We start from the raw sequence: 19057 nt of genomic DNA, 5'->3' as shown, positions 1-19057 counted from the left end.
GCCCAGTTGTATAACTGAAGTAGTGTTTTCAGTTTCACACTAAATTATATTCCAGGAATTTTCAATGTTAACCATTGCATATTTTGATAATGTCTTACCTGCCGTCTATCATCTTTTCCAGTTAGCTGAATGTTTTGCCAGTCCATTTGTATGAAGTAACAGTTTGGCCACGATTTCCTCCATGTTTTCATAGTGTCATATGATGGATATGCAGTGTTTGGTCCCCACTGATCCTTTTAGACACAGGGTAGCAGTTGGTACTCAACCTTCATTACAATCATCAGATGACAAAATTTATGACTGCACTGAGAGATTGTCTAATATAAATAAATACTGGTTAAAACATGATTTAGCACATGTACGTGACAAATATTTGTCAGGTGATGTGTGTGATACTGATAATATACAGTCAATATTGCTCATACACAGTTGTGAGTAGTTCCAACACTTTACAGCCCTTAATCTAACAGACCTGGATCATCATCAGTTGACTAGTAAATTGCTTCCTGACCTGAAATGGGAGCTTCTGCTGGGGCCTTCTAGGAAAAGGGTAAGCAAACACTAACAACATTATGCATGAGCGCCCTCTACTGCCTGATCATGGTAATGTAGCATTTTCTCAGGCTTGTGGAACTACGGACCTGATTGTAGTTCGTTAATGAAATTAAACTCAGTTTTAAGCTGTTAATTGTGCACACAGTTTCGTTGGAGGACTGTATGTGTGTACGTCAAAATAATATAAATTAATTTCAGCTGTGAAAATTTGGATTTTTAACATGACTGTCATTAATGCATGTTACCTCAACTCGCATACATTTAATGTTCAAGGTGAGTTCCTTTATCAAAAACTCCATAATGGTCATTTAAACAAAACCTAAAAATAACCAATAGCAAACGTCCTGTATAGATCATCTGGGATGGATAGTTTTCGATTAGAAAATAAAACCTAAAAATAACCATTAGAGAACGTTGTGTATATGTTCTGTTTAGGTTGTAACAAAAAAAAAAACCTTCCTGCAACGTTCCTAAAAAGTTATTTGGTTCCCAAAAAAAATAACCAAATGGGAACCATATGCTAACGTTATGTATTTGCTGGAGAGATCTCTGGCCCTCAGTGTTTCATGATGAAATATTACAATTACAGAAATGTACATGCTCCATTGGAAGGAATCACGTTTCATAAGTACGGTATATAGAATACATTTTCTCACAGAGTGTGTTGTAAATGTGAAATATTACTCTTAGATTAACATATTACTTATGTATTACTTGCTGAAAAAAAAATTACTTATCACAATTACTCCCTCCAAAATGTATTATAATGTCAGGCCATGTTGCAGTCCATCTGTAATCACAGAAACAAACTTGAGTATTAAAATAAAGATTTAGGAGCCATCTTCCTCTGTGCTCAGCCCTCATTCCCTCTTTCAGCTCATGATCATAACCTCCTCAACAATGAATGCTGTGTTTTTAGGCATAATGGTGACCAGTTTATCACCAAACCCTTTCTGGACTTGTTTGCTTTCTTTGTTTCAGTCGAAATATTTGGCTGCAAGCAAACAACAAAACTATTTGTGACATATAAAGCATCCCTGTATATATGTACATATAAACCAGTCCTGTAAATTCAGGACTCAGTATAATTAGCAATAAATTTAGCTATAATATATATAATTCCCTGGGGAAGAAAACAAGAGAAAAGAAAAGAATACCTCAGTGGCTTACTATTTTCTACAATTTAAATCCAGTATAAATTACAGAATACAGAAGCTGTACAAACCAAGATATAGAAAATGTAAAGAAACAAAACAAGATCCTACAACATTACAGTATATAGTTCAGTCTTTACATGGGCATGGCTCGCCAGCTTCAGCACCTCACAACCTCCTTGTCATGAAGGAGAAATGATCTGAAGTCTTCAGATGCACTCCAACGGTGATGTCCACTCAGAAGATGTAGGGAAAAAAACAAAAGAACCAAAGAAAGATTCAAGAAGATAGGAGAAAAGCAGAAAAAGATAGAGGGGGGGGGTATCACAAACATTTCTATGAATAAATAATAAAAAATAAACACCACCACATATATTTCTTTCATATTAACAACAGTAACAAGCTTGTATTTAAGTGCAGAAAATAAACATTCATATCTCCGCACGGCTCACCTAACCCCATGTGTGTTTAAACACAATTTCTATAACTTGTATACATATTTTAACATAGCGCTGATATAAGACTCTTACCAAGAGAAACACTTTTCTTAACTTCGATAAGCAAAAGTCCGACTCATCTAGCCGTCCTCTCCCTCGTTATTTCTCGAGTAGCACTGATGTTGTATCTGCTCGCATCCGCTGACATTCAGCCCGCAATGTTGCTTCAAAATATAGTAATCTTCTCTTTTGTGTGAATCTCTACCACACTCTCAACCTTTCTCTCTCAATTTACCGGATAACTAGCACGTTTTTAATACAGCTTCATGCTCTCGCCATTACTCGGCTTCTCTTCCGGTTCTCCCTTTTTAATGTAAATGATATGACAATAATCTCCCCTCAAACTCTTCTGTCCTGAAGTCATCAGAAAACTTGATTACAGCTTTATCTCTGACTGTTACTGACACTGGAGACTCCTTCCATACATTTTACACAAATGTCTCCTTATGAGAACCTTCACCACATTAACAAAAGCTTTAATAAATCCGTTTATGTGGAGCGGCTGCTGTACAAGTCCCCGTGTGAGCCGTTACTATAGAAACGATAAGGTCTTAGACAGAGACGATCTGGAGTTTTTAAAACCTGACACAGAGTGTGTAAAGTGGATCTGTTTACACATATTCTTCTGAAATCTGTGAATAAATTCACTGCTTGTTTTCATTACAAAACTACACAAGACTGTGTGTAAAACAGCTGAATGTTTCTAACACTTTATTTTCTTTGTACATGTGATCTGTATCTACATTTATTTTTATATACAGTATATTTATCAACACGAGTTTATGAATTATCATATGAATGGCTGATTAGATAATTGCAGGAAGGAGCAGGTGTACAGTTATTCCTAATAAAGTGATCAGTGACACTCAGTGTATTAAATGTCTGATCCCCAACATGGAAATGCAGGAACACCAGAGTCTTCATCTCGTCCACAGATGTTCATCACCAACTGAAAAGAAAAGAAAAACGTCTGAGTAAATAAATACAGACTGGACTGTCATACTTCATGACCAAGTTCTAGCTTGATCAAGAGCAGGAAATCATCTGTGCTCCCAGAGAAACATTATTATCCTCTTTTTATAATTTACTGTTCAAAATGTCTTTCATTACAATCTGTAACATTTAGCTAGAACAAACAAGAAATTCCACCAGAAACCATCACATCACTTCTCTTCTCTTCTCACCGTCTCTGGAGAGTTGCTGTGTTTCAACTCTCGCTCTACATGAATATATTTAAGTGCAGACTTTAAGAAGAAGCTGAAGTGAATTTTACAGGAATGAGAGAAGACACAGTGTGGAAGCACAGAATAAAGAGATAGCAGGGTGATACCGGCAGGTGAGGTGTTCATTTATAGTCACGCTCATGCACTCAGTTTGGATATTTTGTAGTCTCAGATTCTCTGTCTTCTACTTTCACATGAAATTTAAATCCACACCAAACAGCATTAAAGCAAATTGTTAGAAAACGTCTGATTAAACAGAATATAGTGAAATTGTGACACATTAATCTGATATTTATGGAAATGTATAAACTAATGCTAATAAACATAATAATGCTATCAGTCTTTTAATTCATTTCAGTGTTTATCTAAAACAGATCATTACTCACTTCACTATCTGTAGATTGTGATTTTCCCTCTTTAGAGCAGAGAGACTCTTCACTCCTGAGTCTCCTAGATTATTCCTAGACAGATACAGATATCTCAGGTGTGAGAGGTTTGATCTCAGAGCTGAAGTCAGAGCAGAACAGCCTTTATCTGAAAAACCACAATACTGCAACCTGCAAACACACAATAACACACTCTTCATCAACAGAAACTCATCATGTATATAGGTGTGTATTTTAGTCACGTGGTGTGTGTGTGTGTGTGTGTGTATAGGTGTGTATTTTAGTCACGTGGTGTGTGTGTGTGTGTGTATAGGTGTGTATTTTAGTCACGTGGTGTGTGTGTGTGTATAGGTGTGTATTTTAGTCACGTGGTGTGTGTGTGTGTGTGTGTGTATAGGTGTGTATTTTAGTCACATGGTGTGTGTGTGTGTGTATAGGTGTGTATTTTAGTCACGTGGTGTGTGTGTGTGTATAGGTGTGTATTTTAGTCACGTGGTGTGTGTGTGTATAGGTGTGTATTTTAGTCATGTGATGTGTTTGTATAGGTGTGTATTTTAGTCACGTGGTGTGTGTGTGTGTATAGGTGTGTATTTTAGTCACGTGGTGTGTGTGTGTGTGTGTGTATAGGTGTGTATTTTAGTCACATGGTGTGTGTGTGTGTGTGTATAGGTGTGTATTTTAGTCACGTGGTGTGTGTGTGTGTATAGGTGTGTATTTTAGTCACATGGTGTGTGTGTGTGTGTGTATAGGTGTGTATTTTAGTCACGTGGTGTGTGTGTGTGTATAGGTGTGTATTTTAGTCACGTGGTGTGTGTGTGTGTATAGGTGTGTATTTTAGTCATGTGATGTGTGTGTATAGGTGTGTATTTTAGTCACGTGATGTGTGTGTATAGGTGTGTATTTTAGTCAAGTGGTGTGTGTGTGTGTGTGTAAAGGTGTGTATTTTAGTCACGTGGTGTGTGTGTATAGGTGTGTATTTTAGTCACGTGATGTGTGTGTATAGGTGTGTATTTTAGTCACCTGGTGTGTGTGTGTGTGTGTAAAGGTGTGTATTTTAGTCACGTGGTGTGTGTGTATAGGTGTGTATTTTAGTCACGTGGTGTGTGTGTGTGTGTGTGTGTATAGGTGTGTATTTTAGTCACGTGGTATGTGTGTGTGTGTGTGTGTGTATAGGTGTGTATTTTAGTCATGGGATGTGTGTGTATAGGTGTGTATTTTAGTCACGTGGTGTGTGTGTGTGTGTATAGGTGTGTATTTTAGTCACGTGGTGTGTGTGTGTGTATAGGTGTGTATATTAGTCACGTGGTGTGTGTGTGTGTGTGTGTATATTAGTCACGTGGTGTGTGTGTGTGTGTGTGTGTGAATAGGTGTGTATTTTAGTCACGTGGTGTGTGTGTGTATAGGTGTGTATTTTAGTCACGTGGTGTGTGTGTGTGTATAGGTGTGTATTTTAGTCACGTGGTGTGTGTGTGTATAGGTGTGTATTTAACTCACGTGGTGTGTGTGTGTGTATAGGTGTGTATATTAGTCACGTGGTGTGTGTGTGTGTATAGGTGTGTATTTTAGTCACGTGGTGTGTGTGTGTATAGGTGTGTATTTAACTCACGTGGTGTGTGTGTGTGTATAGGTGTGTATGTTACTCACGTGGTGTGTGTGTGTGTATAGGTGTGTATATTAGTCACGTGGTGTGTGTGTGTATAGGTGTGTATTTTAGTCATGTGATGTGTGTGTGTGTGTATAGGTGTGTATTTTAGTCACGTGATTGTGTGTGTGTATAGGTGTGTATTTTAGTCACGTGGTGTGTGTGTATAGGTGTGTATTTTAGTCACGTGGTGTGTGTGTGTGTATAGGTGTGTATTTTAGTCACGTGGTGTGTGTGTGTGTGTGTGTATAGGTGTGTATTTTAGTCACGTGGTGTGTGTGTGTGTGTGTATAGGTGTGTATTTTAGTCACGTGGTGTGTGTGTGTGTATAGGTGTGTATTTTAGTCACGTGGTGTGTGTGTGTGTGTGTGTATAGGTGTGTATTTTAGTCATGTGATGTGTGTGTATAGGTGTGTATTTTAGTCACATGGTGTGTGTGTGTGTGTATAGGTGTGTATTTTAGTCACGTGGTGGGTGTGTGTGTATAGGTGTGTATTTTAGACACGGGGTGTGTGTGTGTGTGTGTATGTATAGGTGTGTATTTAGTCACGTGGTGTGTGTGTGTGTGTATAGGTGTGTATTTTAGTCATGTGGTGTGTGTGTGTGTGTGTAGGTGTGTATTTTACTCACGTGGTGTGTGTGTGTGTATAGGTGTGTATTTTAGTCACGTGGTGTGTGTGTGTGTGTATAGGTGTGTATTTTAGTCATGTGATGTGTGTGTATAGGTGTGTATTTTAGTCACATGGTGTGTGTGTGTGTATAGGTGTGTATTTTAGTCACGTGGTGTGTGTGTGTGTGTGTGGATAGGTGTGTATTTTAGTCACATTGTGTGTGTGTGTGTGTGTGTGTGTGTATAGGTGTGTATTTTAGTCACGTGGTGTGTGTGTGTATAGGTGTGTATTTTAGTCACGTGGTGTGTGTGTGTGTGTGTGTGTGTATAGGTGTGTATTTTAGTCACGTGGTGTGTGTGTGTGTGTGTGTGTGTATAGGTGTGTATTTTAGTCACGTGGTGTGTGTGTGTGTGTGTATATAGGTGTGCATTTTAGTCACGTGGTGTGAGTGAGTGTGTATAGGTGTGTATTTTAGTCATGTGGTGTGTGTGTGTGTGTGTATATAGGTGTGCATTTTAGTCACATGGTGTGTGTGTGTGTATAGGTGTGTATTTTAGTCACGAGGTGTGTGTGTGTGTATAGGTGTGTATTTTAGTCACGTGGTGTGTGTGTGTGTGTGAATAGGTGTGTATTTTAGTCACGTGGTCTGTGTGTGTGTATAGGTGTATATTTTAGTCACGTGGTGTGTGTGTGTATATAGGTGTGTATTTTAGTCACGTGGTGTGTGTGTGTGTGTATAGGTGTGTATTTTAGTCACGTGGTGTGTGTGTGTGTGTATAGGTGTGTATTTTAGTCACGTGGTGTGTGTGTGTGTGTATAGGTGTGTATTTTAGTCACGTGGTGTGTGTGTGTGTGTATAGGTGTGTATTTTAGTCACGTGGTGTGTGTGTGTGTGTGTGTGTGTATAGGTGTGTATTTTAGTCATGTGATGTGTGTGTATAGGTGTGTATTTTAGTCACGTGGTGTGTGTGTGTGTGTATAGGTGTGTATTTTAGTCACGTGGTGTGTGTGTGTGTGTATAGGTGTGTATTTTAGTCACGTGGTGTGTGTGTGTGTGTATAGGTGTGTATTTTAGTCACGTGGTGTGTGTGTGTGTGTGTGTGTGTGTATAGGTGTGTATTTTAGTCACGTGGTGTGTGTGTGTGTATAGGTGTGTATTTTAGTCATGTGATGTGTGTGTATAGGTGTGTATTTTAGTCACGTGGTGTGTGTGTGTGTATAGGTGTGTATTTTAGTCACGTGGTGTGTGTGTGTGTGTGTGTGTATAGGTGTGTATTTTAGTCACGTGGTGTGTGTGTGTGTGTGTGTATAGGTGTGTATATTAGTCATGTGATGTGTGTGTATAGGTGTGTATTTTAGTCATGTGGTGTGTGTGTGTGTGTGTAGGTGTGTATTTTACTCACGTGGTGTGTGTGTGTGTATAGGTGTGTATTTTAGTCACGTGGTGTGTGTGTGTGTGTATAGGTGTGTATTTTAGTCATGTGATGTGTGTGTATAGGTGTGTATTTTAGTCACATGGTGTGTGTGTGTGTATAGGTGTGTATTTTAGTCACGTGGTGTGTGTGTGTGTGTGTGTATAGGTGTGTATTTTAGTCACGTGGTGTGTGTGTGTATAGGTGTGTATTTTAGTCACGTGGTGTGTGTGTGTGTGTGTGTATAGGTGTGTATTTTAGTCACGTGGTGTGTGTGTGTGTGTGTGTATATAGGTGTGTATTTTAGTCACGTGGTGTGTGTGTGTGTGTGTATATAGGTGTGTATTTTAGTCATGTAGTGTGTGTGTGTATATAGGAGTGTATTTTAGTCACGTGGTGTGTGTGTGTGTGTGTGTATAGGTGTGTATTTTAATCACGTGGTGTGTGTGTGTGTGTGTATAGGTGTGTATTTTAGTCACGAGGTGTGTGTGTGTGTATAGGTGTGTATTTTAGTCACGTGGTGTGTGTGTGTGTGTGTATAGGTGTGTATTTTAGTCACGTGGTGTGTGTGTGTGTGTATAGGTGTGTATTTTAGTCACGTGGTGTGTGTGTGTGTGTGTGTGTGTATAGGTGTGTATTTTAGTCACGTGGTGTGTGTGTGTGTGTGTGTATAGGTGTGTATTTTAGTCACGTGGTGTGTGTGTGTGTGTGTGTATAGGTGTGTATTTTAGTCACGTGGTGTGTGTGTGTGTGTATAGGTGTGTATTTTACTCACGTGGTGTGTGTGTGTGTGTATAGGTGTGTATTTTAGTCACGTGGTGTGTGTGTGTGTGTGTGTGTGTATAGGTGTGTATTTTAGTCATGTGATGTGTGTGTATAGGTGTGTATTTTAGTCACGTGGTGTGTGTGTGTGTGTATAGGTGTGTATTTTAGTCATGTGATGTGTGTGTATAGGTGTGTATTTTAGTCACGTGGTGTGTGTGTGTGTATAGGTGTGTATTTTAGTCACGTGGTGTGTGTGTGTGTATAGGTGTGTATTTTAGTCACGTGGTGTGTGTGTGTGTGTGTGTGTATAGGTGTGTATTTTAGTCACGTGGTGTGTGTATGTGTGTATAGGTGTGTATTTTAGTCACGTGGTGTGTGTGTGTATGTGTGTGTATAGGTGTGTATTTTAGTCACGTGGTGTGTGTGTGTGTGTATATAGGTGTGTATTTTAGTCACGTGGTGTGTGTGTGTATGTGTGTATAGGTGTGTATTTTAGTCACGTGGTGTGCGTGTGTGTGTGTATAGGTGTGTATTTTAGTCACGTGGTGTGTGTGTATAGGTGTGTATTTTAGTCACATGGTGTGTGTGTGTGTGTATAGGTGTGTATTTTAGTCACGTGGTGTGTGTGTGTGTATAGGTGTGTATTTTAGTCACGTGGTGTGTGTGTGTGTATAGGTGTGTATTTTAGTCACGTGGTGTGTGTGTGTGTATAGGTGTGTATTTTAGTCACGTGGTGTGTGTGTGTGTGTGTGTGTGTGTGTGTATAGGTGTGTATTTTAGTCACGTGGTGTGTGTGTGTGTGTGTGTGTGTATAGGTGTGTATTTTAGTCACGTGGTGTGTGTGTGTGTGTATAGGTGTGTATTTTAGTCACGTGGTGTGTGTGTGTGTGTATAGGTGTGTATTTTAGTCATGTGGTGTGTGTGTGTATAGGTGTGTATTTTAGTCACGTGGTGTGTGTGTGTGTATAGGTGTGTATTTTAGTCACGTGGTGTGTGTGTGTGTATAGGTGTGTATTTTAGTCACGTGGTGTGTGTGTGTGTGTATAGGTGTGTATTTTAGTCACGTGGTGTGTGTGTATATAGGTGTGTATTTTAGTCACGTGGTGTGTGTGTGTGTGTATAGGTGTGTATTTTACTCACGTGGTGTGTGTGTGTGTATAGGTGTGTATTTTAGTCACGTGGTGTGTGTGTGTGTGTGTGTATAGGTGTGTATTTTAGTCACGTGGTGTGTGTGTGTGTGTATATAGGTGTGTATTTTAGTCACGTGGTGTGTGTGTGTGTGTGTATAGGTGTGTATTTTAGTCATGTGGTGTGTGTGTGTGTGTGTGAATAGGTGTGTATTTTAGTCACGTGGTGTGTGTGTGTATAGGTGTGTATTTTAGTCACGTGGTGTGTGTGTGTGTATAGGTGTGTATTTTAGTCACGTGGTGTGTGTGTGTGTGTATAGGTGTGTATTTTAGTCACGTGGTGTGTGTGTGTGTATAGGTGTGTATTTTAGTCACGTGGTGTGTGTGTGTGTGTGAATAGGTGTGTATTTTAGTCACGTGGTCTGTGTGTGTGTATAGATGTATATTTTAGTCACGTGGTGTGTGTGTGTATATAGGTGTGTATTTTAGTCACGTGGTGTGTGTGTGTGTATATAGGTGTGTATTTTAGTCACGTGGTGTGTGTGTGTGTATATAGGTGTGTATTTTAGTCACGTGGTGTGTGTGTGTGTGTATAGGTGTGTATTTTACTCACGTGGTGTGTGTGTGTGTATAGGTGTGTATTTTAGTCATGTGGTGTGTGTGTGTGTATAGGTGTGTATTTTACTCACGTGGTGTGCGTGTGTGTATAGGTGTGTATTTTACTCACGTGGTGTGCGTGTGTGTATAGGTGTGTATTTTAGTCACGTGGTGTGTGTGTGTATATAGGTGTGTATTTTAGTCACGTGGTGTGTGTGTGTGTGTGTATAGGTGTGTATTTTAGTCACGTGGTGTGTGTGTGTGTGTGTATAGGTGTGTATTTTAGTCACGTGGTGTGTGTGTGTGTATAGGTGTGTATTTTAGTCACGTGGTGTGTGTGTGTGTGTGTATAGGTGTGTATTTTAGTCATGTGATGTGTGTGTATAGGTGTGTATTTTAGTCACATGGTGTGTGTGTGTGTGTATAGGTGTGTATTTAGTCACGTGGTGTGTGTGTGTGTATAGGTGTGTATTTTAGTCACGTGGTGTGTGTGTGTGTATAGGTGTGTATTTTACTCACATGGTGTGTGTGTGTGTATAGGTGTGTATTTTAGTCACGTGGTGTGTGTGTGTGTGTATAGGTGTGTATTTTAGTCATGTGATGTGTGTGTATAGGTGTGTATTTTAGTCACATGGTGTGTGTGTGTGTATAGGTGTGTATTTTAGTCACGTGGTGTGTGTGTGTGTGTGTGTGTGTGTGTGTATAGGTGTGTATTTTAGTCACGTGGTGTGTGTGTGTGTGTGTGGATAGGTGTGTATTTTAGTCACATTGTGTGTGTGTGTGTGTATAGGTGTGTATTTTAGTCACGTGGTGTGTGTGTGTATAGGTGTGTATTTTACTCACGTGGTGTGTGTGTGTGTGTGTATAGGTGTGTATTTTACTCACATGGTGTGTGTGTGTGTGTGTGTATATAGGTGTGTATTTTAGTCACGTGGTGTGTGTGTGTGTGTGTATATAGGTGTGTATTTTAGTCATGTAGTGTGTGTGTGTATATAGGAGTGTATTTTAGTCATGTGGTGTGTGTGTGTGTGTGTGTATAGGTGTGTATTTTAGTCACCTGGTGTGTGTGTGTGTGTGTATAGGTGTGTATTTTAGTCACATGGTGTGTGTGTGTGTGTGTATAGGTGTGTATTTTAGTCACGTGGTGTGTGTGTGTGTGTATATAGGTGTGTATTTTAGTCACGTGGTGTGTGTGTGTGTGTATAGGTGTGTATTTTACTCACGTGGTGTGTGTGTATAGGTGTGTATTTTAGTCACGTGGTGTGTGTGTGTGTGTGTGTGTGTGTATAGGTGTGTATTTTAGCCACGTGGTGTGTGTGTGTGTATAGGTGTGTATTTTAGTCACGTGGTGTGTGTGTGTGTGTGAATAGGTGTGTATTTTAGTCACGTGGTCTGTGTGTGTGTATAGGTGTATATTTTAGTCACGTGGTGTGTGTGTGTGTGTGTATAGGTGTGTATTTTACTCACGTGGTGTGTGTGTGTGTGTATAGGTGTGTATTTTAGTCACGTGGTGTGTGTGTGTGTGTGTATAGGTGTGTATTTTACTCACGTGGTGTGTGTGTGTGTGTATAGGTGTGTATTTTACTCACGTGGTGTGTGTGTGTGTGTATAGGTGTGTATTTTAGTCATGTGGTGTGTGTGTGTGTGTGTGTATAGGTGTGTATTTTAGTCATGTGTGTGTATAGGTGTGTATTTTAGTCACGTGGTGTGTGTGTGTGTGTGTATAGGTGTGTATTTTAGTCATGTGATGTGTGTGTATAGGTGTGTATTTTAGTCACGTGGTGTGTGTGTGTGTATAGGTGTGTATTTCATTCACTTGGTGTGTGTGTGTGTATAGGTGTGTATATTAGTCACGTGGTGTGTGTGTGTGTGTGAATAGGTGTGTATTTTAGTCACGTGGTGTGTGTGTGTGTATAGGTGTGTATTTCATTCACTTGGTGTGTGTGTGTGTATAGGTGTGTATATTAGTCACGTGGTGTGTGTGTGTGTGTGTATATGTGTGTATTTTACTCACATGGTGTGTGTGTGTGTGTGTATAGCTGTGTATTTTAGTCACGTGGTGTGTGTGTGTGTAGAGGTGTGTATTTTAGTCACGTGGTGTGTGTGTGTGTATAGGTGTGTATTTTACTCACGTGGTGTGCGTGTGTGTATAGGTGTGTATTTTACTCACGTGGTGTGCGTGTGTGTATAGGTGTGTATTTTAGTCACGTGGTGTGTGTGTGTATATAGGTGTGTATTTTACTCACGTGGTGTGTGTGTGTGTGTGTGTGTGTATAGGTGTGTATTTTAGTCACCTGGTGTGTGTGTGTATATAGGTGTGTATTTTAGTCACGTGGTGTGTGTGTGTGTGTGTATAGGTGTGTATTTTAGTCACGTGGTGTGTGTTTGTGTGTATAGGTGTGTATTTTAGTCACGTGGTGTGTGTGTGTGTGTATAGGTGTGTATTTTAGTCACGGGGTGTGTGTGTGTGTGTGTGTATGTATAGGTGTGTATTTAGTCACGTGGTGTGTGTGTGTGTGTGTGTATAGGTGTGTATTTTAGTCATGTGGTGTGTGTGTGTGTGTATAGGTGTGTATTTTACTCACGTGGTGTGTGTGTGTGTATAGGTGTGTATTTTAGTCACGTGGTGTGTGTGTGTGTATAGGTGTGTATTTTACTCACATGGTGTGTGTGTGTGTATAGGTGTGTATTTTAGTCACGTGGTGTGTGTGTGTGTGTGTATATAGGTGTGTATTTTAGTCACGTGATGTGTGTGTGTGTATAGGTGTGTATTTTACTCACGTGGTGTGTGTGTGTGTATAGGTGTGTATTTTAGTCACGTGGTGTGTGTGTGTATAGGTGTGTATTTTAGTCACATGATGTGTGTGTGTGTATAGGTGTGTATTTTAGTCACGTGGTGTGTGTGTGTGTGTGTGGGTGTGTGTGTGGGTGTGTGTGTGTGTGTGTATAGGTGTGTATTTTAGTCACGTGGTGTGTGTGTGTGTGTGTGGATAGGTGTGTATTTTAGTCACATTGTGTGTGTGTGTGTGTGTGTATAGGTGTGTATTTTAGTCACGTGGTGTGTGTGTGTATAGGTGTGTATTTTAGTCACGTGGTGTGTGTGTGTATAGGTGTGTATTTTACTCACATGGTGTGTGTGTGTGTGTGTATAGGTGTGTATTTTACTCACGTGGTGTGTGTGTGTGTGTATATAGGTGTGTATTTTAGTCACGTGGTGTGTGTGTGTGTGTGTATAGGTGTGTATTTTAGTCACCTGGTGTGTGTGTGTGTATAGGTGTGTATTTTAGTCACATGGTGTGTGTGTGTGTGTGTATAGGTGTGTATTTTAATCACGTGGTGTGTGTGTGTGTGTGTATAGGTGTGTATTTTAGTCACGTGGTGTGTGTGTGTGTGTATAGGTGTGTATTTTAGTCACGTGGTGTGTGTGTGTGTGTATATAGGTGTGTATTTTAGTCACGTGGTGTGTGTGTGTGTGTGTATAGGTGTGTATTTTAGTCACCTGGTGTGTGTGTGTGTATAGGTGTGTATTTTAGTCACCTGGTGTGTGTGTGTATTTTAGTCACGTGGTGTGTGTGTGTGTGTGTGTATAGGTGTGTATTTTATTCACGTGGTGTGTGTGTGTGTGTGTGTCCGGCGGTAAAATTCAGGATAAATCATTCAGGGCTAGATTAAAATCATTCGGGGCTCGAGCCCTAGTGACGCCCCTGGGTGAACCTAAAACCCCTGCTTCAGTCTCACTATTAGAGAAAGTGTCTTAGTGAGGAGCAGGTCATGTGACTCTCAGAGAGATGATCTTACCACAGTGTCTCCAGTTTACAGAGAGGATTCTCCAGTAGAGCAGAGAGACTCTTCACTCCTGAGACTCCTAGATTATTATCAGATAGATCCAGGTCTCTCAGGTGTGAGGGGTTTGATCTCAGAGCTGAAGTCAGAGCAGAACAGCCTTCATCTGAGAAATCACAACCACACAACCTGCAGACACACAATAACACACTCTTCATCAACAGATACTCAACATGTGTATAGGTGTGTATTTTAGTCACGTGGTGGGTGTGTGTGTGTATAGGTGTGTATTTTAGTCACCTGGTGTGTGTGTGTGTGTGTGTATAGGTGTGTATTTTAGTCACGTGGTGTGTGTGTGTGTGTGTATGAATAGGTGTGTATTTTAGTCACATGGTGTGTGTGTGTATAGGTGTGTATTTTAGTCACATGGTGTGTGTGTGTGTATAGGTGTGTATTTTAGTCACATGGTGTGTGTGTGTGTGTATAGGTGTGTATTTTAGTCACGTGGTGTGTGTGTGTATAGGTGTGTATTTTAGTCACATGGTGTGTGTGTGTGTATAGGTGTGTATTTTAGTCACATGGTGTGTGTGTGTATAGGTGTGTATTTTAGTCACGTGGTGGGTGTGTGTGTGTGTGTATAGGTGTGTATTTTAGTCACGTGGTGGGTGTGTGTGTGTGTATAGGTGTGTATTTTAGTGAAGTGGTGTGTGTGTGTATAGGTGTGTATTTTAGTCACATGGTGTGTGTGTGTGTATAGGTGTGTATTTTAGTCACGTGGTGTGTGTGTGTATAGGTGTGTATTTTAGTCACATGGTGTGTGTGTGTGTATAGGTGTGTATTTTAGTCACGTGGTGTGTGTGTGTGTATAGGTGTGTATTGTAGTCACCTGGTGTGTGTGTGTATTTTAGTCACATGGTGTGTGTGTGTGTGTGTATAGGTGTGTATTTTAGTCACATGGTGTGTGTGTGTGTGTGTGTGGATAGATGTGTATTTTAGTCACATTGTGTGTGTGTGTGTGTGTGTGTGTGTGTATAGGTGTGTATTTTAGTCATGTGGTGTGTGTGTGTGTGTGTGTATAGGTGTGTATTTTAGTCATGTGGTGTGTGTGTGTGTGTGTGTGTGTGTAGAGGTATGTATTTTAGTCACGTGGTGTGTTTTTGTGTGTGTATAGGTGTGTATTTTAGTCACATGGTGTGTGTGTGTGTATAGGTGTGTATTTTAGTCATGTGGTGTGTGTGTGTGTGTGTATAGGTGTGTATTTTAGTCATGTGGTGTGTGTGTGTGTGTGTATAGGTGTGTATTTTAGTCATGTGGTGTGCGTGTGTGTGTGTATAGGTGTGTATTTTAGTCATGTGGTGTGTGTGTGTGTGTGTGTGTGTGTGTATAGGTGTGTATTTTAGTCACATGGTGTGTGTGTGTGTGTGTGTATAGGTGTGTATTTTAGTCACGTGGTGTGTGTGTGTGTGTGTATAGGTGTGTATTTTAGTCACGTGGTGTGTGTGTGTATAGGTGTGTATTTTAGTCACGTGGTGTGTGTGTGTGTGTATTTTAGTCACGTGGTGTGTGTGTGTGTGTGTGTATAGGTGTGCATTTTAGTCACGTGGTGTGTGTGTGTGTGTGTGTGTATAGGTGTGTATTGTAGTCATGTGGTGTGTGTGTGTATAGGTATGTATTTTAGTCACATGGTGTGTGTGTGTATTGGTGTGTATTTTAGTCACGTGGTGTGTGTGTGTGTGTGCATAGGTGTGTATTTTAGTCATGTGGTGTGTGTGTGTATAGGTGTGTATTTTAGTCACATGGTGTGTGTGTGTGTATAGGTGTGTATTTTAGTCACGTGGTGGGTGTGTGTGTGTGTGTATAGGTGTGTATTTTAGTCACGTGTTGTGTGTGTGTGTGTATGTGTATAGGTGTGTATTTTAGTCACGTGTTGTGTGTGTGTGTGTATAGGTGTGTATTGTAGTCACGTGGTGTGTGTGTGTGTATAGGTGTGTATTTTAGTCACGTGGTGTGTGTGTGTGTGTGTATAGGTGTGTATTTTAGTCACGTGGTGTGTGTGTGTATAGATGAGGATTTTAGTCACGTGGTGTGTTTTTGTGTGTATAGGTGTGTATTTTAGTCACGTGGTGTGTGTGTGTGTGTGTGTATAGGTGTGTATTTTAGTCACATGGTGTGTGTGTGTGTGTATAGGTGTGTATTTTAGTCACGTGGTGTGTGTGTGTGTGTGTGTGTGTATTTTATTCACGTGGTGTGTGTGTATAGGTGTGTATTTTAGTCACCTGGTGTGTGTGTGTGTGTGTATAGGTGTGTATTTTAGTCACGTGGTGTGTGTGTGTGTGTGTGTATTTTAGTCACGTGGTGTGTGTGTATAGGTGTGTATTTTAGTCACCTGGTGTGTGTGTGTGTGTGTGTGTGTGTATATAGGTGTGTATTTTAGTCATGTGGTGTGTGTGTGTGTGTGTGTGTGTGTGTGTGTGTGTATTTTAGTCACCTGGTGTGTGTGTGTGTGTATAGGTGTGTATTTTAGTCACGTGGTGTGTGTGTGTGTGTGTGTGTGTGTATAGGTGTGTATTTTAGTCACGTGGTGTGTGTGTGTATAGGTGTGTATTTTAGTCACCTGGTGTGTGTGTGTATGTGTATAGGTGTGTATTTTAGTCACGTGGTGTGTGTGTGTGTGTATAGGTGTGTATTTTAGTCACCTGGTGTGTGTGTGTGTGTGTATAGGTGTGTATTTTAGTCACGTGTTGTGTGTGTGTGCGTATAGGTGTGTATTTTAGTCACGTGGTGTGTGTGTGTGCGAATAGGTGTGAATTTTAGTCACATGGTGTGTGTGTGTGTGTATATAGGTGTGTATTGTAGTCACGTGGTGTGTGTGTGTATTTTAGTCACATGGTGTGTGTGTGTGTATAGGTGTGTATTTTAGTCACGTGGTGTGTGTGTGTGTGTGGATAGGTGTGTATTTTAGTCACATTGTGTGTGTGTGTGTGTGTATAGGTGTGTATTTTAGTCATGTGGTGTGTGTGTGTGTGTATAGGTGTGTATTTTAGTCATGTGGTGTGTGTGTGTGTGTAAATAGGTGTGTATTTTAGTCATGTGGTGTGTGTGTGTGTGTGTGGATAGGTGTGTATTTTAGTCATGTGGTGTGTGTGTGTGTGTATAGGTATGTATTTTAGTCACGTGGTGTGTGTGTGTATTGGTGTGTATTTTAGTCACGTGGTGTGTGTGTGTGTATAGGTGTGTATTTTAGTCACGTGGTGTGTTTGTGTGTGTATAGGTGTGTATTTTAGTCACGTGGTGTGTGTGTGTGTGTATAGGTGTGTATTTTAGTCACGTGGTGTGTGCGTGTATTGGTGTGTATTTTAGTCACGTGGTGTGTGTGTGTGTGTATAGGTGTGTATTTTAGTCACATGGTGTGTGTGTGTGTATAGGTGTGTATTTTAGTCATGTGGTGTGTGTGTGTGTGTGTATAGGTGTGTATTTTAGTCACATTGTGTGTGTGTGTGTATAGGTGTGTATTTTAGTCATGTGGTGTGTGTGTGTGTGTGTGTGTATAGGTGTGTATTTTAGTCATGTGGTGTGTGTGTGTGTGTATAGGTGTGTATTTTAGTCACATGGTGTGTGTGTGTGGGTATAGGTGTGTATTTTAGTCACGTGGTGTGTGTGTGTGTGTGTATAGGTGTGTATTTTAGTCACGTGGTGTGTGTGTGTGTGTGTATGAATAGGTGTGTATTTTAGTCACATGGTGTGTGTGTGTATAGGTGTGTATTTTAGTCACATGGTGTGTGTGTGTGTATAGGTGTGTATTTTAGTCACATGGTGTGTGTGTGTGTGTATAGGTGTGTATTTTAGTCACGTGGTGTGTGTGTGTGTGTGTATAGGTGTGTATTTTAGTCACATGGTGTGTGTGTGTGTGTATAGGTGTGTATTTTAGTCACGTGGTGTGTGTGTGTGTGTATAGGTGTGTATTGTAGTCATGTGGTGTGTGTGTGTGTATAGGTATGTATTTTAGTCACGTGGTGTGTGTGTGTATTGGTGTGTATTTTAGTCACGTGGTGTGTGTGTGTGTGTGTATAGTTGTGTATTTTAGTCATGTGGTGTGTGTGTGTATAGGTGTGTATTTTAGTCACATGGTGTGTGTGTGTGTGTATAGGTGTGTATTTTAGTCACATGGTGTGTGTGTGTATAGGTGTGCATTTTAGTCACGTGGTGGGTGTGTGTGTATAGGTGTGTATTTTAGTCACGTGGTGGGTGTGTGTGTGTGTATAGGTGTGTATTTTAGTGAAGTGGTGTGTGTGTGTATAGGTGTGTATTTTAGTCACATGGTGTGTGTGTGTGTATAGGTGTGTATTTTAGTCACGTGGTGTGTGTGGGTATAGGTGTGTATTTTAGTCACATGGTGTGTGTGTGTGTATAGGTGTGTATTTTAGTCACGTGGTGTGTGTGTGTGTGTGTGTGTATAGGTGTGTATTTTAGTCACATGGTGTGTGTGTGTGTATAGGTGTGTATTTTAGTCACGTGGTGTGTGTGTGTGTATAGGTGTGTATTGTAGTCACCTGGTGTGTGTGTGTATTTTAGTCACATGGTGTGTGTGTGTGTGTGTATAGGTGTGTATTTTAGTCACATGGTGTGTGTGTGTGTGTGTGTGGATAGGTGTGTATTTTAGTCACATTGTGTGTGTGTGTGTGTGTGTGTGTGGATAGGTGTGTATTTTAGTCACATTGTGTGTGTGTGTGTGTGTGTGTGTGTATAGGTGTGTATTTTAGTCATGTGGTGTGTGTGTGTGTGTGTATAGGTGTGTATTTTAGTCATGTGGTGTGTGTGTGTGTGTGTGTGTGTGTGTATAGGTATGTATTTTAGTCACGTGGTGTGTTTTTGTGTGTATAGGTGTATTTTAGTCACGTGGTGTGTGTGTGTGTGTATAGGTGTGTATTTTAGTCACATGGTGTGTGTGTGTGTGTGTATAGGTGTGTATTTTAGTCACGTGGTGTGTGTGTGTGTGTGTGTATATAGGTGTGTATTTTAGTCACGTGGTGTGTGTGTGTATAGGTGTGTATTTTAGTCACGTGGTGTGTGTGTGTGTGTGTGTATAGGTGTGTATTTTAGTCACGTGGTGTGTGTGTGTGTGTGTGTATATAGGTGTGTATTTTAGTCACGTGGTGTGTGTGTGTGTGTATAGGTGTGTATTTTAGTCACGTGGTGTGTGTGTGTGTATAGGTGTGTATTTTAGTCACGTGGTGTGTGTGTGTGTGTGTGTATAGGTGTGTATTTTAGTCACGTGGTGTGTGTGTGTGTGTGTATAGGTGTGTAT

At 40.5% G+C, this 19057-nt stretch overlaps 1 protein-coding gene across 2 annotated transcripts in view; it reads right to left on the bottom strand.

Moving 5' to 3' along the window:
• Positions 1–2900: 2900 nt before the first annotated feature.
• The window catches only part of LOC131362398 (NLR family CARD domain-containing protein 3-like), a 156422-nt gene continuing 140265 nt past the window's right edge, over positions 2901–19057 (bottom strand). For both annotated transcript variants that reach the window (XM_058404368.1, XM_058404369.1), the window contains 3 exons: positions 13768–13941; positions 3816–3986; positions 2901–3155 (listed from right to left, as the gene is read on the bottom strand). In XM_058404368.1, the coding sequence (XP_058260351.1) occupies positions 3149–3155; positions 3816–3986; positions 13768–13941 (352 nt within the window). In that variant the 3' untranslated portion in view covers positions 2901–3148. The remainder of the gene's footprint in view (positions 3156–3815; positions 3987–13767; positions 13942–19057) is intronic.

The sequence above is a fragment of the Hemibagrus wyckioides genome, linkage group LG12 (genome assembly GCF_019097595.1).
Source record: "Hemibagrus wyckioides isolate EC202008001 linkage group LG12, SWU_Hwy_1.0, whole genome shotgun sequence".
Taxonomy (NCBI): domain Eukaryota; kingdom Metazoa; phylum Chordata; class Actinopteri; order Siluriformes; family Bagridae; genus Hemibagrus; species Hemibagrus wyckioides.
This window is presented reverse-complemented; position numbering and strand designations above follow the sequence as displayed.